General features: G+C 48.3%; 1 protein-coding gene across 10 annotated transcripts in view; it reads left to right on the top strand.

Annotated features, from left to right (window-relative positions):
- EXD3 (exonuclease 3'-5' domain containing 3) overlaps positions 1–22,815 on the top strand; it is a 236,037-nt gene that overhangs the window by 129,401 nt on the left and 83,821 nt on the right. For 8 of the 10 annotated variants that reach the window (XM_042878809.1, XM_042878805.1, XM_042878807.1 and 5 more), the window contains 7 exons: positions 3,288–3,426; positions 3,795–4,008; positions 4,716–4,825; positions 5,829–6,039; positions 7,065–7,231; positions 11,824–11,994; positions 22,008–22,061. In XM_042878809.1, the coding sequence (XP_042734743.1) occupies positions 3,288–3,426; positions 3,795–4,008; positions 4,716–4,825; positions 5,829–6,039; positions 7,065–7,231; positions 11,824–11,994; positions 22,008–22,061 (1,066 nt within the window). The remainder of the gene's footprint in view (positions 1–3,287; positions 3,427–3,794; positions 4,009–4,715; positions 4,826–5,828; positions 6,040–7,064; positions 7,232–11,823; positions 11,995–22,007; positions 22,062–22,815) is intronic. The other 2 variants (XM_042878808.1, XM_042878811.1) reach the window with 2 other exon arrangements.

The following is a 22,815-nucleotide window of genomic DNA, read 5'->3' as shown; positions in this document are numbered from 1 at the left end:
CAAACTCCTGCAAGGCTGCAGGCTACCACAGCCCTTGGGGTCAGAGTAATTACTGTCGCTTTGCTGGCCTGTTGCAAGCAGCATTTTCTCTACTTGTTGAAGGGCAGGAATTTATCTAATTGGATTCTGTGCGCAGAAGAGCACCAATCCCTGAACACTGAATGCAAATGCAGGACAGCTGTGGCTGTGTGGTTTTGGTGGAGCATAGCTCAAAGCCTTGCTGACGTTCGAGGAGCAGTCGCATATTTCCAGGTAGAGTCAGGGCTTTTGCCAAAAAACAAAAGAAGCAGCAGAACCACAGTGCATTATGTCCCTTAGGACTCCACTCTTATAGGCAGTCACCTTACTGCAGGGTGCTGGGACTCAGCCTCTCTTACTTGATGCCTCTGTTTTACCGTTCTGTCCTCAATTGTGAAATGTGGCGTTGGGTTTGAGATTGTTATTTTTTAACGTGGAGATTGGTGTTTCTAGTTCAAAAACATGGTGAGATTAGAGGAGAGTTTGTGAGAAAATCTTGACCACTCCCAAGAGGTAACTATTTACATTTTTGTACAAGCTGATAGCTCATATCTTTAGCATCCTTCAAACATAACCCTTGGAACCAGTAACATGAGTGAATAAGTTCATGTATGGGGCTGAACTTTGCAGTGCACGTGATGGAAATCTGAGATTGGAAATGGGTTGTGGGGCCTTTTGGAGAAGTTGGCATCACACATTGCCCGTTTGGGAAGGATTAAAGCCAGCAGAAGATCAACCATCACTGCTCTTTTGGTAGCAAATTGGAAGCTTTCAGCCCCAATTCAGCACCAGTTGCTTGGTGCAACAAGCAGAGGCAGGGGCTGCATTCTCTTCCTCCTCTGCTCCTCCACATTGTCTGAGGCTCTCACATGCTGCTGCAGAATGTGCAGTTCCATCCACACGATTTGGGTTCTTCCTCTTACCTTACATTCTTAGCATTGAACTTTCCTATTGATGTTGTATGTCAGATTTATGAACTCCCTCCAACAGTTAGGATCTGTTCTGGGGTGCCTGGTTAATGCTGACCCCTCGCCAAGGGGACCGTATTAAACAGAGCAAGCCTGAGACTGGGCAAGGTTACCTGCTCTAACAAGTTCAGTGTCAGGTGTCTTGTTTTCAGCACTAGAGCACTGGAGCAGATTTCCATCCCCGGAAGAGGTGATTCTGAAAAAAAAGAAACCAAAAAGCCGGAGCTTTTCTTGGCTAAAAAGTCATAGTTTAGGAGTATAGTTTGGATTAACTTGCTTTAATTAGAAGATGAATGAGTACATAATGTATCACTATTTTTAATGGTAATGAACTGGGGAAGAGATCACTGATGGCCTTTAACAATTCACGTGCTGAAGTTCATGGATCTGATCTTTCTCCCAGTGCGGAGCTGCACGGGTTGGTGTTCAGGCCCAATGTACCCTCGAGGAATGTGACCCAGATGTACTCACACTGAAAGCACTGTCCACAAAGACCCACTTCTCCAAACAGTACATGGCTTTCTTGGAGCACAGGAAACTTGTCTGTCAGGGACATGTTCTGCTTAGATCTGATGCATTGTGGAGCTGCTTTCTCCCCCTTACTGAAGCTGCACGACTGCCTGCTGGGAGCCAGGAGGTTTTTGCATGAGGTGTAATCCCTCAGAACACAAAGGGGTGGTTAACAGGAGTGTGACCTAGCCACAAACTGTGCATCTCAGGAGATAAAAACCAAAGAGGTCGGGAATCTCAGGGCATGCCTCTGCTCCAGGAAGCCTCAGTATTGTGCGGGTGGAGTGAAGGCACACTGATCAGCAGGTGCTCTGCCATCCATGCGGAGCTGTAGCAGACAAGCAAAATCCTTTGTTGCTGCAGTTTTGCTCATCCGGTTGCGATAGCTACTGTAAGATTAGTGGAGCCATGGAACCTAATAAAACAGTCTGTCTGCCTTATTATTTGTTGAGCTAACAGTGCAGCAGGTTGCCAGAGAGGATGTTCACACTGTAGAGGACAAGGTGATACCTGCACATAAATGATATTATCTCTCCACTGGCCGCAGCTCATGTCCCTCCTGAGCTCTGCAGATGAGAATATTCCTGGAGACCTGAGACTGCACACCTTCATCAAATATTTTACACAAATATTGACTTCCCCGTGCACACAAATGCATGGAAAGGAGTGTTTGTACAGTGAAAGCTGCACTGATGCAAAATTAGTCACACAGTCCCCTAAACATAAGCTTAGTCAATATTTTCTCAAATAATAACCCATTTCAAGTCTCTATGGGAAAGAGACTATCCAGAAATTTGTGACATGTCCAAAATAGCTGGTTATTTTTATTAGCTTCTTTCCTCTGATTGCATCATCTGGCTGAAACGCCGCAGCAATACACTGACTTTCAGCTATGAGGCCATTCCAGGAGACTTTGCTGTGTTTTGTAAGGACAGAATGCTGTCTGAGATCTGCTGTGGGCAGTCAGTAAGCTCGTTCCTGCAGGCATCTTCCCAACAGGCCCACAGTGTTAATGCAGACACCAAATCTCTGTGTGGCACATCTGAACACCAAGGCACGTGTTCTGTGGGTCAGCTGGCAGCGTGTTCTTGTTCTGCTCATGTGGTCACTTTACAGGGAAGGGGATGGAGAAGGAAGAAGCTGGATGGCAGCAGGCAACGCGTGAATCCTTTGCTACAAAAACAGTGAGACAGACTCACCCGTTCCCTCTGGGAGTGATCCTAGCGTGGAGCAGCCTGAGGTTCTCGTTCTGAGCCAGTTTATGCTGTGGGGAAGTGAGAAGCTCCTGTCTGGACGCATTGCTGGTCTGTGCTGACTTCGTTATGCATCACACCACAGGAGCTAATGGACTTCTGTGTTAACCTCAGGGGCCAGTGGCTGTATCTCTAAAATGTGTTATCTCTGTCAACTTGGAAACGACTGCCCAATGTTGTCATCCACACTTCATCAGTTCTGGGAGAGAGCAGAGCACTGGGGACAGGGACTGAGACTGTCACAGGTGCTTTGATTTAATTGTTCTCTGCTGTGGATACAGTACATGAGCACGGCGAGATCTCAGACAGTGCCATTTCAGTGATGGTTTATGGAAATAAAACAGGGAGGTGAGTCAGGATGAAGGAGACTGAAGTTATAGGGAAGTGGAGGAAAGAAGAGGTAAGAGAAAGAGTGGAGTGTCAGGGGGGAAATGCAGGGCCAGGGCGAAATAAGGGGCTTAAGGCTCTCCAGGGTTCCCCCAAACCAGCATTTCCCCTCATTGAATACTTTAAAGCTGTTGTATCTGCTTCTGTGCAGGGTAGAAGAGGCAACCAAAGAAGAGAATTACAAAGAGGTTAAGAAGAAGGATTATTACCAGCTTCCTATTCCACGTGCGAATATTCACTTACTGCAGAATTGGGAAGATATGATGCAATGCTGTGAAAAGGTGCTGCAGGTGAGCATTACTGTGGTGTTTAAGCTGGAAGATCAGGGAGCAGAAACTGCGTAACAGGCTGGTACATGGGAGTGCTTATGGGTGCCATTAACACCTCCCTCCTCAAGCCAAGGACTGCAGTGAGGCCTGTAGGCTTGTCAGCCTGGGTAGCATGCTGGGAATTGCTGTGGCAGGGAAACCCCACAGGTGTACTTTGAGTGAACTGTGAATGTCACTTGAGATTGGTGTCCTTTGTACCCCTGCAAAGAGACGCAGCTGTTGAAAAAGCAATACGTGTATCCTGGGTAGTAACTGTTTTTCAAGCTGGTTCAGGCAATTTTTAAGCGTGGACAGTCTGCAAGTGCAGAAAGCTTTTGTCTGTGTTGCAGCCTGGGCAGATTGTTGGCATTGACATGGAGTGGAGGCCTTCGTTTGGCACGGTCGGGAAGCCCCGCGTCTCCCTCCTTCAACTCGCTGTGAGGGATGAGGTGTTCCTGCTCGATTTGCCACGGCTCCTTGAGCAAGCTGAAGTCAAGGGTGAGAAAGAGAAGCTTCCCCATATCATCCAGAGGCTCTACTCAGATGCAGCCATCACTAAACTAGGTAAGGTGCTTCTCCCCTGCCTCAGGTGTTGAAGGCAGCTCAGCTCGTGTGAAGTGCCTGGGTCCTGCTGGGGTTGTCATTCTCTCAGTCCAGTTAGCATGGGATGACTTTTGTATCCTGGGTATTCAAAGACTGCCTATATGAATAAGCAGGGTGAACGGGATGGCTGGTAATGGTAGATATCTCCCTTTTTTGAGCTAGATTTCCAAGTTAGCCTCCCAACTCAGGCTTGGGATTGTCTTGGTTAGTTCCATACCAAACCCTGACCTTCAGATGTGTGGGGAAGCTGTGTTTTCTGGATTGGTTGAGCCTGTCCCAAAGCAGACTTGCTGGACACCAACATTCTGCAGCTTACCACACTGGTTTTAGGTCCTGTTTGGAAGCCCTTGCAGAGGAGTTCAAGGGCTATTTCATTATCCATCCTCTGAAGTTCACAGAGGCTAAAGGCTTGTGGAGTTTATTCTGTTCACCTTTCTCTGATCTAGCAGATTTTAACAAAACTGAGCTTAAACTCAGCGCTTTTCATCCACTTGTTCTGTCTCAGGATCAGGAAAGATTGGAAGTCTGCGATGTTCTCTATCCAAACAGACTTTCTACCAAAGTTTATATATATATCATTAACATTTTGTCTTCAAACTGGAAAAAGCTGCAGCATGTTAGCCATAATTTGAGTTTTGCTAATCATGTGATTATTTTTTCCTTTCCAGGTTATGGGATGTCTGGAGACCTTAGCAGCCTTGCAGCCACATGCTCCACTTTGAAAGGCATGGATAAGCAGTCACAAAGCGTAGTGGACCTACTCACAATAGACAAACTAGTAAGGATTAACACTTGAAAACATGGCAAATTGTGTCTTCTGCCTGCGCTGGTAGATAACTGGCATGATTTCACAGCTTTGTGTTTTTGTATCCTGCACTGGCAGGGAGATGGCTGAGTGAGTGAACAGACCGTTTCTGTTTCTGACCTTCAAGGGAAATCTGATTCTGTAGCAAAACAGAAGCATTCAGTTTTCATCAACTAAAAAGTTAGTGCTTGGTATACTAATAACCTTTCACAGGCTTTGTGCGAGCTGTGGAAAAATGGAACCAAGTGGAGACATAGCTCCATTCAACTAGGGAAAGGTTTTGAACGCGGCGCTGCAGGTGAGTTCAGCACAGCAGTGTCTGTTCAGCTGAGATGCAGATGTCTGCAGTTAGCACACAGCAGCTCAGCGATCTGCAGAGTTCTTGAGGACAGCTGCTTTAATGGGTCAAATTTGCAGAGGACATTTCAGGCTTCAGGCTGGGAGGACCCAGATATTTGGGATGGAGAGCTTAACCTGGGAAGTGCAGTGGTGTCTGAAGTACCTGCAAAAGTATTGGCTCATTTTTATCTGAGAAGTGGCAACTTCAGAAGGGCTGTTGCCCACTGTGTTGCAGGAAGATCTTTCCTCTGGATCCAGGAGGAGAAAGGTGCCGAACCACTGCTGTGCTTTTATTGAGGTGGTGTTCAGCAGCCTTTAGTTTGGCTGAGCACCCCTGCAAACCTCCAGAGAGCCTCAGTCACAACCCTGCTGCTGGGATGCGATGTTGTCAGACAGTGAACATCTTTTCCTTCTCAGGAAGGAAGGATTTCTTTCCAGCAAATGCATTTGTTAAGCAAATAATCAGAAGCTTTATATATCTAATGCCACCCCAGCCCTTGTCTGTGACAATGGGATTCAGTGTGCCAGGCAAGATCTAAAAACGATAGGGTTGCTGTGTGTCCCCACCCACCGAAACAGGAGGTGTTGTAGGATTTGTTTTATAACCACATGTTTTGTATCCTTCTCCTTCCATCAGCTGCAAAAGAGCTCCATTGACTGGAAGAAGGGCAGCCTGAAGGTCGATGCGCTGCCCCCAGAGCAGAGCTGTGAGGATGAAGGGCTCAGGCAGCCAGAAAAAGGGCTCAGCCTCCTGGTGCAACACATCCTGGGAAAACCACTAGATAAAACAGAGCAGATGTCTAACTGGGAGAAACGACCACTGCGGGAGGAACAGATCCTCTATGCAGGTCTGCTCACTGACTGCCTCAAGGTGCATTTCTCCCTTGGAGGCCGTGTTTGTCTGATGTCTGTCACCAGTAAAATCATTAAGCGGCAAATGGCGATTCACTCCTGTATGGAGGAGCCAGCACATGTTCTGTTTGTCCTTTTGTGGACGTGGTTTTAATGGTTGAAGTTTAAACTGCCCAGTGATTCATTATTTCCCTTATGAAGGAATTCCTGTGCTTTGCAGATTCTGTCTGATGAAACATCCCAGTGGAAACTCCTCTCAGTAAATGAAAGGAAGAAAGTCCACATCCTTCTGCCTCATTTCACAGCCTTTCTGGGAAACAAATGCTGTGTTCATTTGTCACAGTGAAGCGCTTGTTAGAGTTAAAAGTGGGTAGATGTGGTGTCAAGAGACTGTAGCACAGGATCTGTGCTGTGGAGGCAACGGTGGCATTTAGTGCTGATTACCCCAGAGTCAGAAGTCTGAGTCTCAATCTTTTCCCGAGGCATCAGAGGACAGCCTGCTGAAGCGAACCAGCCCTTTGTTCGCTCGGCTATCCTTGAAGTTGACACAGTTCCCACAAAAGTTAATCACTAAGACTTGTAAAACTGGCTTGGAGACTTGGCTCCCATTGCGCGGAGCAGAGGCCGCATGGCAGTGCGTGTGGGCAGGTGATTGCAAACAGCTCACTTATTGCTTTTTAAGATATTGCATCTAATGGGGAAGCTGCCTTCCCATAGCTGAGATGCCGTAATAAGCCATGGGCAAACCACTTCTCAGGAACAATAGAGAGTAAAATGGTTTGGCTGAAGCTGCCCTACCTGGTGCTTAAGCAGGCACACTGCAATTTGCATTACGTTAGAGCAGAGGTAACAGAGGGCTGTCACTTTTTCAGTTGCTCTGCATCTATTTTGTGATTGTGCAGTAAAAGAGTACAGGGTATAACGTTAGTAAGTGGAATTTACAAAGATTCTTCCTTGCACTGAGAAGTCTGTTTGACTTTTGAGTGAATCCAGCTCATGCTCATGTTTTGCTTTTTTTCAGCTTCAGATGCATACTGCTTGTTGGAGGTCTATGAGAAACTGTGTAAGGATCCAGAAAGCTTTGGTCTGAGTTCAGACCTGACTGAAAGTCTGGTGGGAAAAGCAAGTGTAAAACCCAGGGCAAAGAAGCAGCTGAATAAACAAGAGGTACCGTCACCTTCTGGACAGGTTTGTAAACAGCTTCAAAGAGCTGCATGTTGCTCAAGACCCCTGTAAATCATATGTTGCTTTGTCTCTCAGTCATAATATTAGCTATGCCTGGCATGCCTGGTTGTAGTCTGTTCTCAGGACTATTGCAGCAAATATCTTCCTTGCTCCTCCCCTTCACAGCTAAGATGTATTTCCTCCTTTGCATACCTCAGTTTGGCTTTCCCTGCAGTTTTAGCTTTATTTGTCCTTGCAAATTTGTCCTTGGTGCAGATCTGTGTGGCATAATCCAGCTGACTTTGCTGGTAGAAATGCTTCTTCTCTGTTTCCTCATTGGTGTGGGCTTGAATTCTGTAGCCTAGGTGTTGCATTAATCAGGTTTCAAAACTCTGGCTTCCTTACTTTTGCTTTTAACTGAACTTCTACACTTTGGTTTCATAATGGGAATGCCCCTTTTATTGCATCCGCAGTAAAAGTCTGCTAAATTAAAAACAATTCATCAAAAGGTCTTTCTGCTGATGGTTTGTGTCTGGGCCCCAGCCCACCATTGCACACTCTGGATCTGTCCTCCCCCCTGCATCCTACCTTGTGGCCGAACTTCAAAACTCAGTTGGCAACTTGTAGCTGTGTGAATGCTGAACTATTTTGGAACATGACTTGTCCTTCTCTCTTGGTAACAAAGTTTTACTTTCAAAATGCAGACATCTGATTGTTTATGCACCTATGAGAACGTTTGCAGGAAGCAAGATTTGTTTATTAACAGACAAGACTCACTGGTCTGTGTTTCTTTCCAAATATTCTCAAATGTGAATGCAGTGCTACCTTCTGTAGACTCATAGAATCATTGAATGGCTTATTTTGGAAGGAACCTTAATGCCTATACAGTTCAAACACCTCTGCCATGGTCTGGTTGTCAAACACTGTATCAGGCTGTCCAGGGCCCCGTCCAGCCTGGCATTGAATGTGTCCAGGGATGGGCATCCACAGCTTCTGTGGGCAGCACTGCCAGGGCCTCATTGCCCTCTGGATAACAATTTCTTCCTAACATCTCATCTAGATTTCCCCTCCTCATTTAAAGCCATTCCCCCCCCCCCGTCCTGTCAGTATCAGACTGTGTAAAAAGTTCTCCTTCCTGATTGTAATCCCCCTTCAACACGCGAGGATCACAATGCGGTCTCCCCGCAGCCTGCTCTCCTCCAGGCTGAGCACCCCCAGCTCCTCAGCCTGTCTTTGCAGCAGAGGTGCTGCAGCCCTCTGAGTGTCCTCGTGGCCTCCTCTGGACCCGCTCCAGCAGCCCCACGTCTTTCCTGCGCCGGGGGCCCCAGGCCTGGACGCAGTACTGCAGATGGGGCCTCACGAGGGCAGAGCAGAGGGGGACAATCCCCTCCCTGCCCGCTGCCAGCCCTCTGTTGGTGCAGCCCAGGGTGCTGCTGGCCTCCCGGGCTGCGGGCGCACACTGCTGCTCGTGTGCAGCTCTGTGCCCACCAGGACCCCCACGTCCTTCTCTGCACGGCTGCTCTCAAGTTCCTCTCCCATCTGTACTCATATCTGGCATTGCCCCAACTCAAGTGCAATACCTCGCACTTGGCCTTGTTGAACCTCACTCAGTTTACATGGGGCCACTTGTCAAGCTTGTCCACGTCTATCTGGATGGAATCCCTTCCTTCTGTTGTATCAGCTGCATCACTCAGCTTTGTGTCATCTGCAAACTTGCTGAGAGTGCACTCAATCCCAGTGTCTGTGTCACTGATAAAAATGTTCAAGAGCCCTGGTCCCAAGATGGACCCCCAGGGGACATCACTCGTCACCGACCTCCACCTGGACCTAGAGCTGCTGGCCACAACCCTCTGTCTGTGACCATCCAACCAGTTCCTTATTCTACCCTTCAAATCCATCTCTCTCCAGTTTAGAGATACGGATGTGGTGTGGGACCATAGCAAAGGCTTTGTGAATCCAGGTAGTTGGCATCAGTTGTCCTCCCTTTGTCCTCTAATGCCATCACTCCATCATAGAAGGCCACCAGATGGGTCAGGCACAATGTGCTGTTGGTGAAGCCATGCTGACTGTCTCAGATCACCTCCCTACCATTCATGTGCCTTAACATCTCTTCCAGGAGGATCTGATCCGTGATTTTTTCAGGCACGGAGGTGAGGCGCTCCAGCCTGTAGTTCCCCAGGTCTTCCTTTCTTCATTTCTTATAAATGGGAGTGATGTTTCCCTTTTTCGCTTCCAGTCCCTGGGAACTTCACCTGACAGCCATGACTTTTCAGATATGACAGAGTGGCTCAGCAGCCACTTCAGCCAGTTCCTTCAGGATCCTGGGATACATGTTATCCAGCCCTATAGACTTGTTCTGCCTCATGAGGTGATCTCAGACTTCCTCTGCTCTTACAGTGGGAGGGATTTTGCTTCCCTGACCCCTGCCTAGAGATTCAGGGGCATGAGAGGCATGGGAAGCCTGGCTGCCAGTTAAGACTGAGGCAAAGAACTCATTAAGTACCTCAGCCTTCTCCATATCTGAAGAAACCCCCCCAAAATCCTCTGGGACAAATCTGAGGCTTTCCCCAGTTTCTTCCTAAGGTGACTGTATTCCCTGGCTTTTCTTTGTCACTCAGCAGTTCATCCCCTTCCCTTGTCAAATCTAGCTTCAAGCTCTGGTGATAAGTCCAGCCAGCTTGCTGCCCAGTGTGTTCTTGCCCCTCCTGGTGAGCTGCATCTCATCCAATGTCAGCATTCACAGTCATTTGAAGGTACATCCTAGGTCATGGAACCCAAAGCCCTGGACATAACGCCATCCACACAGCCATTCTTTCAGCTGGTCTGTTCTCCTCCTTCTGCCCAGATCCCAGTCTCCAGTGCTCCTGATCCCTTCAATGTATTCCCAAGGGACTTAAAGTCTTTTGTGATGTTTTTTGATTTCCCAGTCAGAGCCTCATGTGACTCAGCTTGAAAGATCAGGAGTGGACAGTAGTCGTCCAGCTTTATCATACATAGTGTCCTCTTCCTGATGTCACAAATGTGGGCTCATGGCAGTCAGCAGACTCTAGAGAGGCCTGCTGTCCATGGTTGGACAGAGATACTCTTGATCACAGCTACCTTTCCAGTATCCTCCTTATCAAACGTGTACATCTGCAGTATCCCATTATTCAGATAGTGATGTGCAAAGCCGCTCAGTAGTTTCCTAATTCCTTGGGCTCTGTGTTCATGGGAGTATTGTGCATTACAACATACCTGACTGGCTGCTGCAGGGATGGGAAAAGGCTTCAGGCTTGAATTACCTTGTGAACTCCTGGGTCATCTTTGTATTCTGTACAGTCAGATTCATTAACCACGAGGTAGTTGGTAAAACCCGGACTGGGACTCAGAAAAGCAGACTTTGCCTGCCTGCATCCTGCCTGACTCCAAGCTCTCAGTGTTTCTTTATCCACTACCCAAAGTGGGGCTAATGACACTGTTCTCCTTTAGAAGCCTTTTGCATTCTGCTGGGATGAAACATGAGAAAAAAGCTACATATGGCACAGTTAGCCACTGAATAAACACAACTAAGAGCCAGCTGCTGCTCCTCTACATCTGTTGGAAGGGAGGCAGCACCACATGCTTAAGTATTTTCCGACTACCTCAACACTGAAGGGCCAACTTGATCTGTTATCACAGCACCCTGACGCCTCAGGACATGTCTGTGTTCACCAGGGTCCTTCCAGGAGCTGGGGACAGCCCAGCCTCTCCACGCAGTGCTGCAGAGCCTTCATTGCATGTAGCAGCTTCTGGGAGTGCAGCATCTCACAAATCAAGCCCTGGAGTCTGAGCTGGTTTTAAGAGTCAGCCCAGGTGTGTCTGAATGTTGCTCGACTGTGTTTCCAAGGCTGAATCAGCTCCTGCATGAAATGAAGTGCTGCAAGGATAGCATAGAATCACAGAATCATAGCCCTGCATAGATGGTGGCTGTTCCCTTCTGTCATCCCAGCAGATTCAAGTTCCTGAAGGCAGTGCTGAACCCTGGAGGCTCCTTATTAACTTCCCTTCTCCGTGCATTGTAGTGGGAGCCTCCCAGAGACAAAGTCTCCAACTGCAGGAACTCCCCCAGCAGCAATTTGAAATAAAATAAACACAATTCAGGCACTGCCTATTTTTAAACTTCCAAAGATAACAAGGCCAACATGACTGCTTTGTCTACCTGTTTCTCCCTGTCTGTCAGATCCCCTTCCCACAGAATAACCTTGGAACATCTATATTGATTGCAGTCTAATTTCATAGGGGGATAGCAGTGTGTAAGATATATTTCTGTCTGTGTAAAGCATAGAGGCCAAGGTGGCATTTCTCAAGGGAAAGGCTGCAGATCCTTGCTTTGGGTGACCGGGTGTCTGCAGGTAGATGGCTAGTTCCAGATTAGCCCCACCGTGTGCTGCCTTCTGCTCAGGCTGTAGGTGGTTGTTGAAGAGTTGAAGAAAGGACGTGAAGGAGGAGCTGGGGGTGCTGCAGGATGTGGGGGCAGCTGTAACACATGATAGGGGACAGCGGGGTTTGTCACGGTGGGAAGATGCAGGGAGGCAGAACAGGCATGGTGACAGTCAACCTTCTTCTCTGCTGCTTACAGATCTCTTGCTTTTCCGTAGCAATGCAGAGGATCTGACAAAGAGATCTCACGTCCCCCTGCTCCCATCTCCTCAAAGGAGTTCAGCGTGGTCTGTGATAACATGCTGCAGGGCCTTGGGCGCTATCTCCGCTGCCTTGGTGTGGACGTCCGGATGCTGGAGAATGAGGATGACCATAGGAAAGCTGCTGAGGTCAGTGGTGCGTGTGTGTTTATAACTCCCATCTGCACTCCTTGGAGCAGCTTACTGAATTACCAATAAGTCACTCTCAGGAGCTGCAAGCACACGGCTGAGTCCCAGCTCTCTGGTTCAGCCCAAGAAGCTGTGCTGTGTGGCAACTGGAATTTGGTAGTCCCTGCAACAGTGTGTGGGCTTGGTGCCCCATTTCCAGGAGGAAGGAAGTGAGCAGAGTGTGCTGTGAACTCAAATCTCTTACAAGTCTGTGTGTTTGATGGAATCACAGAATCACAGAATCACAGAATTGTAGGGGTTGGAAGGGACCTCCTGAGATCATCGAGTCCAACCCCCCTGCCAAAGCAGGTTCCCTACAGCAGGTCGCACAGGTCGGCATCCAGGCAGGTCTTGAACATCTCCAGAGAAGGAGACTCCACCACCTCTCTGGGCAGCCTGTTCCAGTGCTCCGTCACCTCACTGTAAAGAAGTTCTTGCGCATGTTTGTGCGGAACTTCCTATGCTCCAGTTTCTGGCCATTTCCCCTTGTCCTGTCTCCACTCACCACTGAAAAGAGTCCGGCCTCGCCATTCTGCCCCCCACACCTTAGATATTTATAGACGTGGATCAGGTCCCCTCTCAGTCTCCTTTTCTCAAGGCTGAACAGACCCAGTTCACTCAGCCTTTCCTCATAGGGGAGATGCTCCAGGCCCTTCACCATCTTCGTGGCCCTCCGCTGGACTCTTTCCAAGAGATCCCTGTCTTTTCTGTACTGGGGAGCCCAGAACTGGACGCAGTACTCCAGATGAGGTCTTACCAGGGCAGAGTAGAGGGGGAGGATCACCTCCTTTGACCTGCTGGCCACGCTCTTTTTAATGCACCCCAGTAAGCCATTGGCCTTTTTGGCCACAAGGGCACACTGCTGGCTCATGGCCAACCTGTCGTCCACCAGGACACCCAGGTCCCTTTCCGCAGAGCTCCCGTCCAGCAGCTCATCCCCCAACCTGTACTGGTGCATGGAATTATTCCTCCCCAGATGCAAGACTCTACACTTGCTTTTGTTAAACCTCATCCGTTTTTTTTCTGCCCAGCTCTCCAGCCTATCCAGGTCTTGCTGAATGGCAACACAGCCTTCAGGCGTGTCAGCCAATCCTCCCAACTTCGTATCATCGGCAAACTTGCTGAGGGTGGCCATTATCCCCTCATCAAGGTCATTGATGAAGATGTTGAACAAGACCGGACCCAGCACAGACCCCTGAGGAACACCGCTGGTTACAGGCTTCCAACCGGACTCTGCACCACCAACAACGACCCTCTGTGCTCTGCCAGTCAGCCAGTTCTCAACCCACCTCACTGTCCACTCATCTATCCCACACTTCCTCAGCTTTGTTATAAGTACGTCATGGGGGACAGTATCAAATGCCTTGCTGAAATCAAGGTAAACTACATCCACTGCTCTCCCCCTATCCACCCAGCCAGAGACAACATCATAGAAGGCTACCAGGTTGGTCAAGCACGACCTCCCCCTTGTGAACCCGTGCTGACTACTCCTGATAACCTCCTCTTCTTCCAGTTGTCTGGAGATGACATCCAGTACAAGCTGTTCCATCACCTTTCCAGGGACAGAGGTGAGGCTGACTGGCCTATAATTGCCTGGGTCTTCCTTCTTGCCTTTTTTGAAGACCGGGGTGACGTTGGCTATCTTCCAGTCTTCAGGCACCTTCCCCGTCTTCCAAGACTTCTCAAAGATGACAGAAAGCGGTTCAGCAATCACCTCTGCCAGCTCCTTCAGCACCCGTGGATGAATCCCATGGGGTCCCATGGATTTGTGAACATTGATGTTGCCTAGGCGCTCCCGGACCACCTCTTCCCTGACAGAAGGGGGGTCTTCCATTCCCCAGATCCTCTCACTAATCTCCAGGGTCTCAGATTCCTGAGGGGGAGCTTTTTCACTGAAGACAGAAGCAAAAAAGGCATTCAGTATCTCCGCCTTCTCAGCATCCCCCGTTACCAGAACACCCCCGTCACTTAGCAGGGGAGCCACATTCTCCCTAGTCTTCCTTTTACTGTTAATGTACTTGAAAAAACCTTTTTTATTATCCTTTATCCCCTTTGCCAGATTTAATTCCAGGCGGGCTTTAGCCTTCCTTGTCGCATCCCTGCAGACCCTGACAACATTCCTGTATTCTTCCCAAGTAGTCAGACCCTTTTTCCACATTTCATGGGCCTTCTTCTTTCCTTTGAGTTTGTGCACGAGCTCCTTGCTCATCCACACAGGTCTCCTGCCACCCTTTCCTGATTTCTTCCTCACAGGGACGCACCGATCCTGAGCTTGGAAGAAGAGCTGCTTAAATGCTGACCAGCTCTCACAGGCCCCCTTGCCTTCCAACACCCTAGCCCATGAGACAGCTCCAAGTAGGCCCCGAAAGAGATCGAAGTTGGCTCTCCTAAAGTCCAGGATAGCAATCCTACTTTTTGCTTTACTTCTTCCACTCAGGATCTTGAACTCCACCATCTCGTGGTCACTACAACCCAAGCTGCCCCCGACCTTTACTTCCCTGACAAGCCCTTCTCTATTAGTGAGAATAAGGTCCAGCAGTACCCCTCTCCTCGTCGATTCCTCAACCACCTGCATCAGGAAGTTGTCTTCAACACATTGCAGGAACTGTCTGGACCGCGCATGCCTGGCCACATTGCTTTTCCAGCAAATACCTGGATGATTGAAGTCCCCCATAAGCACCAGCACCTGGGATCGTGACGCTGCTTCCAACTGTTTGTGGAAGGCCTCATCAACCTCCTCCTCCTGATCAGGGGGCCTGTAGCACACACCCACAACGGTGTCAGCCATACCAGCCCGCCCCTTGATTCTTACCCACAAGCTCTCCACTGCTACACCACTCTCCCCCAGGTGGAGTTCAATACATTCAAGCTGCTCTCTTACATAAAGAGCAACTCCACCACCCCGCCTTGCCGGCCGATCTTTCCTAAAAAGCACATAGCCCTCCATGACAACATTCCAGTCATGCGAGCTGTCCCACCACGTCTCTGTGATCGCAATGAGATCATAGCCATGTGACCGCACGCAGATCTCTAACTCTTCCTGTTTATTTCCCATACTGCGCGCATTAGTGTATAGACACTTCAGGGAGGCAGCATTCCCCTGCCACACTCCATCCCTTCGAACTCCACCCTTGTCACCCATCAAGTTCACTTTTGAGCCTTGAACTACCTGAACCTCAGCAGTCCTCATTTTGTCCCCTTCCCCCTTCTTACCTAGTTTAAAGATCTTTCAATGAGGCCTGCCAGCTCCTGGGCTAGGATCCTTTTACCCCTTGTAGACAGTTGAGCTCCATCTGCAGCCGTCATGCCAGGAGCCGAGTAAATTGCCCCATGATCAAAAAAACCAAAGTTCTTCTGCCTGCACCATCCTCTAAGCCATTTATTGATGAGGAGGGCTTTTTTGATCCTCACAGAGTCCTTCCCCGCCACTGAAGGGATAGAAGAGAAGATCACTTGCATTCCCGCACCATCCAGTACCCTCCCCAGACCCTTGAAGTCATTTTTGATTGCCCTTAGGCTTCTCTTGGCAGTATCATCACTGCCAACCTGAACTACCAATAAGGGGTAGTAGTCAGACGGGCGAATAAGCCCAGGCAGCTTTCTAGAGATGTCCCTGACCCGTGCCCCAGGAAGGCAGCACACTTCCCTCCGGGTGGGGTCAGGACGACATATCGGGCCCTCAGTTCCTTTTAGAAGGGAGTCTCCTACAACTATCACCCTCCTTTCTTTACCAGAAGAGGCGGTCTTCAAGCGTGGAGCCGACCGCCTCTCCTTAGCAAAGCTCAGAGGCTGTTCCACCACCTTGTTCTCAGCCTCCTCACCCTCCAGTTCCAGGGTTTCAAACCTATTACTTAGGGGCACCTGAGGAACCGAGGTAGGTCGGGGAGGGCACCGCCTGCGTCGCTGAGGTGGGACATGCTGCCATTCCTCTTCTCCTCCCAAGTCAGCTCTCTCATTTTTACTACGGTAAGGCAGAGAGTCCACTACAGGCTGGGGGTTGCAATCTCTGCTTGTTTCTTGCAGAGAGTTACACCACCAGTCTATCTCCCTCTCGCAGTCCCTAATGGATCTTAACCGCTCCACCTCCTCCCTAAGCTCTACCACAAGGCTGAGCAGCTCATCCAACTGTTCGCACCTCACGCAGGTGGCATCCCTCCCATTGTCCCCCGGCAGCAGCAGACTCAGGCACTCCCTGCAGCCAGAGACTTGGACCGCTGCAGATCTGGGCAGTCCCTCTGTCTGGGTCGCCACAGACTTGTTGGAGCATGCCCGACGTCTGGTAGAGACCATGTTTGAACTTACAGTCCCTGGGTCAGCGAGTGGGAGAGCGGTCACCTGCCTTGAAGCTGGTCTCCCTGCAGGGGAGTGCAGACAGGGGTACCTTACAAAAGCACCACGTTAAGACAGCCTGGGAGAGAGCTGTACTACCTCCTCCGCTGTGCCTCTCGAGGGCTTTTTGTAGCGGCGATCAGGAATGGAATGGAATGGAATGGAATGGAATAGAATAGAACAGTTCAGTTGGAAGTTCAGAGATCATTAAGCCCAACTATCCAACAACTTTGGGGCTGACCAAAAGGTAAAGCATATCAATGAGGACATCATCCAGATGCTTCTTGAACACTGACAGGCCTGGGGCACCAACCACCTGTCTAGGAAGCCTGTCCCAGTGTCCACAGTAAAGAAATTTTTCTGACCTCCAGTCTGAACCTCCCTGGTACAGCTTTGTGCTGTTCCTGTGCATCTTGTCAGTGGTTATTCAGAGAAGAGACCAGAGCCTCCTTTTGCACTTCCTCTCCTTGGGACATTGTAGAGAGCAGTGAGCTCATCTCTTGGCCTCTTTCTCAGACCAGAAGATTGAGGTGTCTCAGCACACACCTTGCCAGCTTTCTTGCCCTCCTCTGGGCATCCAAGTTGTTGACAGCTGGGATGCTTCAAGTCATTAGAGGAATATGAACAGTACAGAGGTGTGACCTCAGTCTCAAGTGACTTTGACAGGGGTGGTTCTTTAGCAACTTGTCAGTGATCAGAGAACAGAAGCCAAAATTCACTTCGGTTTCTAATGGACTCCAGATTGGACTTACATGGAAGGTATTTGCCTGCCTTGTGCCTGGGTCAATCAAGGAGAAACATAATCAAAAGATGAGTGTTCATTACGAACGGAAACATTTCCATAATAAAGTTCAGTGTGACTTCTAGCTGGCTGCCAGTTGTGAAATGTCTCAGAGGTGATCAGCCACAAATTGCACTGACGTGTTTGGGTAAGGAAGAAGTCTCTAACATGCGTGGGGACAACAAACATTGATCTGGACTCCCATAACTACTTTGACCCTCTGCCTTTCAGAGGAGAGACTCATGCTTCTTCACTTCAGGCATATTTCTACTATGCCAGAAATGGAGATATCCAGCCCACACAGTGTGCTGCTATCAAATGCACGCTGATCACCCAGCCTGGTGCACAGGATGTTTCCTCTTCAGATGTCTTTTTGGCCTGAATACTGAGCAAGCTCAACTTCTGCAGAAATAATTAATATCTCGTCTCTGCCAAAATTGCAAAAGTTTAAACAAACTGGTTCTCACTGCCTCCCCCCAGAGCCCCGTCTCCACTTCTCATCCTGATACCTTATCGTGCTATGGACAGGATGTTTTACATTGCTTTCTCTATGGTGACCACACAAACATCCTGTCACTATCAAAAGCCCTTGGAGTGTTACCGTCTTGCAGAGCCTTTGATCTGTGCTTGGATAATCAAAGATAAAAATAGGCTCCTCCCATCCTGCTTTATATCTAGCAGTCTTGGTTTAATAAATGGTGCATGTTGACCACTGTACACTCAAAAAGCAGCAAATGTTTTTGCAAAGACTGGGATAAAGGCTTGGATCCTGGTCACCAAACACAAGATATGCAGTTTGGGTATTGTCCCACGCAGTCTCAAACTGTGCCATAGGGAACACAGGTGTGCATGGAGTTGGTTTTTGTTCTTCATTAAAGTCATTTCATGAAAATGATTTGTCAGCCATGTTACACATCTTGCTCCAAACACTCCTGAGCAGCCTGACGTTTGCTCCATGCTGTTCTCATAAGTGAGGCATTATGAGCATCAAAGTGACTTCCAGTATTGGTAGACAGATGGGTCTTGTCCTTTACCTTCTATTATCTGAGATCAAACTTGAAAGCCCGATAGCTTTGTAGATTGTGCTGGGGCTTGTCAATGTGTGCTTAGGCAGCTACTGATTTTTATTTTTTTAGATTAATGTATCCGATATAGGATGCAATAGGAGGCTTGATGGAATCTCAAAGCCCCTTCAGCTGAGTTGTGAGTTTTGTTCAGTTTTTTTAATGGACGTCCTTAAAACCATCTTCATCTCTAAGTATAACCCACACACTGAGGCAAACTTGGTATCTTTTGAGATGCAATAGTTTTCCAAAGACTGGTAGAACTGCCAGGGGCAGAAAGTTCCTTCACAACATTATGTGTAGTCCCCAAAACTCGTGGTGAGACGACGAGTCAAAGAGGAGACTCCTACATGGAGCAGGGAGAGCAACATGTGCCTGGTCTGGTTTGGAGACACAAAGGGACCTCTAACACTGCCATTAGCAGAGCTTCATGTGATGATGGAATCTAATCTCTCATCTTGTCTCATTTTGAACATCTTTCTCCAAGGTTTTGATGTAATCACGTTGTTGGGGTGTGCTGTGCTGGTCTTCTGCATCCCCACCAGCATGCAAATTGAATTCACTGGGGGCAGATGGGGAACCAACAAAGCTTTCAGACTTCTGTTCTGCTTTGGAGATCAAGACTTAGCTTTTGATGTTGGGTCAGCAGAAAGAGAATTTCTTTGGAGACGTAGATACAAATGTTGTCTGCAGTAAGAAACAAAGCTAGCTTTATGGTTTAATCTCCTGCTTAAGGCCATGTTACAAAATCATAGCTTGCTCTTTGCAATTTGTGACTTTCAGGAATGCTGAGGAGAAGTCTAGGCTTAGAACACCAGCAGTACAGCAAGTGTCCTGCAGCACTGGGCTGAGCATTCATAATTATTAAGTTAACTGGGGTATTTTGAGAGCCTCACACTGCAGGTCAGGGATGTCAGGGTTGGGTTGAGGTTTGTGAGCCACTTTCCAGTAGATCCTTGGCACTGCTGGGCCTCTGCCACTGCAGGGGGTCACAGCTTTTCCTGCACTGCTACCTTGCAGTGGGAGTGCTTGCAGTTTGCCTCTTCTAGGACGCATCACTTTGTCCAACACGTGTCATGCAAAGGCTTGGCAGCAATTTCAAGCAGTTTCTCTTACCTTTAAATTACAAATCTATGGCTTTGCTCTGCTGGTTTTTGAAACCTTCTTTGGCCTTAGTTCAGGATCCTTCAGGTTATCACGAATCTTTTTGTTGCTGGTGCTGGCTTCGAAACATGGGATCTGTCTCTGCCCTCTTCTGTTTGTTGTTGCCCTTCCGGATCTGTCTTGTAGTAATTCACTGTGCTCATTCACCCCTGCCAGATGAAAGTGAGCTGAACAGACAGAACTAGGTAATAATTCCAAGTTATTAGGGAGTGCTCTTCATCCCGACCGTCTGAGCTGATGCTATCTTTCTTCATACAACAGCTGCTCTGAAAGTAATGCCTCCTCTTTTACTGTGCTGGCCCTTGATGTTGGAGGCGCATGTGGGTGGGATGACAGCAGAGGTTGAACCTTCCCACTGATGTTCCATTAAATTCTGTTGCCGTGTGATAGCTGACAGCAGAGGGGTAGTCTGAAAAATTGCTGTCTAATATAGAGGCGTGTATGGAGCAAAGGTGTGGAATTGAGTTCCTCCATGTGGAAAAAATGGCACCCGTTGACATTCATCCAAGCTTGTGAGCAGTGATGGAAAGCAAGCAGTGGATGTGAGCACCAATCATACATCTCCTAGATGGTGCCAGTGCTGAACTTCATGACTTCTCTCAGGGGAAGAGAAGGAGCTGTTCTCTTTCCTCCATCATGTATCTTCTGCGAGTTGCAGTCAGATGTGTGCTATCACATGCATTTTCTGGCTCTGCCTGCTTCTCCCAGTGATTGTTCCAGAAGCAGAAAAACATGCTGGAAGAGTCACTGCTTTTCTCCTTTTTATTTGATGTTCTTTGCTGGTACTCTGCAGAGCCATTTAGATAAGGGGATTTATCAAGCTTGAACTAATTAACCCTGAATGCAGGAAGTCAGAATGGAGCGTTCAGCTGTGAAATCCTCAGGCTTATCCTGAAGCACACATGGGTCTGAAGGAATTTCCTATCTCCCTTCCCGTGTCGGCGAATCACTGTGGTGGAGTTTTGCCTTTGCCTTAATGGACTTCTCTTGCTGATGTGCCTTGAGGGTGATTTGTTGGCAGGTCCATTCTGTAAGCCAGGCTGCTTGTAGTGGCATCATGTGCAGCAAGGGCTGTCTCTGCTCCAAGGTTCCTGTGCCTAGAGTTTTTTTTCCTTTACTTGTGAGAGAGGGTTGATTTTGCCTGCAGGATGATGCTTTAGAAGTTGTTGCCAATTGCTTTCTCAATGCAGAATTGGCAGCCAAAGCAGTGACTTCATATAAAAAAGGAGGAAAGAGGCTACCTGAAAGGTCACGATAGGAACAAAATGATCACTGCTTTTTCTGCAAGGGCAGTTGGTGCCTTGGGAGCATTCTCAGCCTTGTTTCATGTTGCTGTGAGTCAGGTGGGTCTTAAGAGAAGAGCAGTCCAAGGCAGAGTTTGTAGCATCTCAGTCTGTAATTCGTCGGCGTTCCCTGGCTGTACTTGGTGCTGTCAGACTGCCTGGGAAGTGCATCAAGGCTCAGATCCCCAATGTATCCCACTGCCAGGGTTACACAGTGATCCAGAGAGAGCTTCTGAGGCAGATCCAGAAGAGAGACCTCCGTGACACACATCTGGAAACAGTGAAAAACACGAGGGCTTCCAGCAGAATGGAAGCCAGAAAAGAAAAAACGTGGTGCCTACTCCAAGTGCCAATCTCTTGTCAGCACCAGCAGAGCAGAAGTGCTGGTTCACATGGGAACCCTTCCATTCCTACGGAGGCAAAATGGTTCCTCTGTTAGAGGAGAGGACGAAGGGGTGGGAGGGAGCAACGTCATTTCATCATACGAGGATCAGCCACACTTTCATCTCTGTGAAGAACTGCAGTTCCAGATTTAGTATGTTCTTCTGGCACCAAACCGTCTGAACGTTTCTCTTACTCCATTGCAAAGGTTGCAAGTGTGGATGATGAGACCCCTGCTCGTGCAGTGCAGAGCTTTCCCCTGAGGACCAGGCCTCTGATAAAAGCACAGGGTCGCAACCAGGAAGGGACAGGCTCTCACGGAGATGTTCTTGATAGCCTCAAAAGGGTGCAGAATTGCTGTGTGTCTGCCTGTGGGCTGCTGGGAAAATAGCACCATCTTATCTCTGAGGGGTGGAGTGAGCGTAGTTCTGTGAATGTCTGAGAAGACCACAGTGGCATACAATGGTACTTTGGTGTTGTTGCTGGGATTACATGCAGAGAGTGTTTTTCCTTTCTCACCTGTGTATTTCTATGGGAGCAGAACTGCTTGCTTCATTGTGAACCACACTGGGGAAACAGAGGTGGTCTGGGTTAAGGCAGTAAACAAGCAAAAGAAAGAAAGAAAAAAAGAAGAAAAAGAAAGAACACTTTCTGATAGGATTATTTCAAGGTGGATCTGTTCCCTGCACCATCTGCAATGCAGATGCACAAGTAGCTGTTCCAGCACATGTGAGACAGGCGGGGGTTGGCAGGGAGGCGACATGTGCTGAGCGAGCCATACCTTAAGCTGCTGTTGCTGTCAGAAGCATCTCGCTGAACTGGACCCAGATCCTCTTGGCAAGTGCACATCCACATGCAGAGAAAGAGCCCATGTCACCAGTTCATGTTCTCTCTGTTTTGACTGAGTCCAGTGTCTGCTTCGGTCCACATTCCTTACGATTTGTACTGTTGTTTTGTTGGCTTTTTTTCCAGATTGCCAGACAGGAGGGAAGGGTCATTTTAACCTCTGGACTCCCATATCAGACTGTAAGTATTCAGGGCATTTTTCTGGTGTTGTACCATTGCATGATGTGGAATGAGCAGATAGAGAAGAGGACCAGTCTGATGAGAAGGCAGTTGCTGTTTTGGCTTTTGGATGTTTCCTGCACTAAGAACTATGTAGGGTCCTGAGAGGCTGGCTGTTGTTTCTGAATGGCCGAAGGTTGAGGTGAAAAGTCTTCTACACACAGCACTTCATCAGAGGGGAGTGCAATTGACTTCCATTAAGGAAACTAAAAAAATAAAAAATCAAGCTCAGTAATCTCAGAACGAAGTGTTTCTGTTTGGCCTCACAGGCAGGTGAGAAGCAGCTCAGTTCCCATGCCTTTTATCACAGAGATCCTTGTTTACTGACTGGCTCCTCACTGACACAGTTTCAACACTTAGAGACTTTTCTTTGGGTTTGGAAGGGAGAGACGGAAAGCCACCAAGCATGAGTCCAAGTGGAAGCTGTGAAGGCTTACTGTTTCTAAACACACACACAAAAAAAAGCCAGCAGAGTGAAACCAAACCTTGCCCTCAGCACCAGATGTTCAGAGCCCTTTGTGAGACATACTTCAAAACAGCATTGATGGGAATATATTGAACCTGTTATATCACTGGTTGCAATGCTGTAATGCCTGCTGCAAGTCTGTTGCAGTTTGTTATTACTCAAACATTCATTTGGAAATTTCTCTGTATTACACACATGAGCCAGAGTGCAGGGCTTTTTTTGCTACAAACTGCTGATACGATAGTTCCC

Source organism: Lagopus leucura, unplaced genomic scaffold (assembly GCF_019238085.1).
Source record: "Lagopus leucura isolate 7727_CA_CO unplaced genomic scaffold, USGS_WTPT01 Super-Scaffold_100022, whole genome shotgun sequence".
Lineage (NCBI taxonomy): Eukaryota > Metazoa > Chordata > Aves > Galliformes > Phasianidae > Lagopus > Lagopus leucura.
The sequence above is the reverse complement of the archived record's forward strand: the minus strand, read 5'-3'. Positions and strand labels throughout refer to the sequence as shown.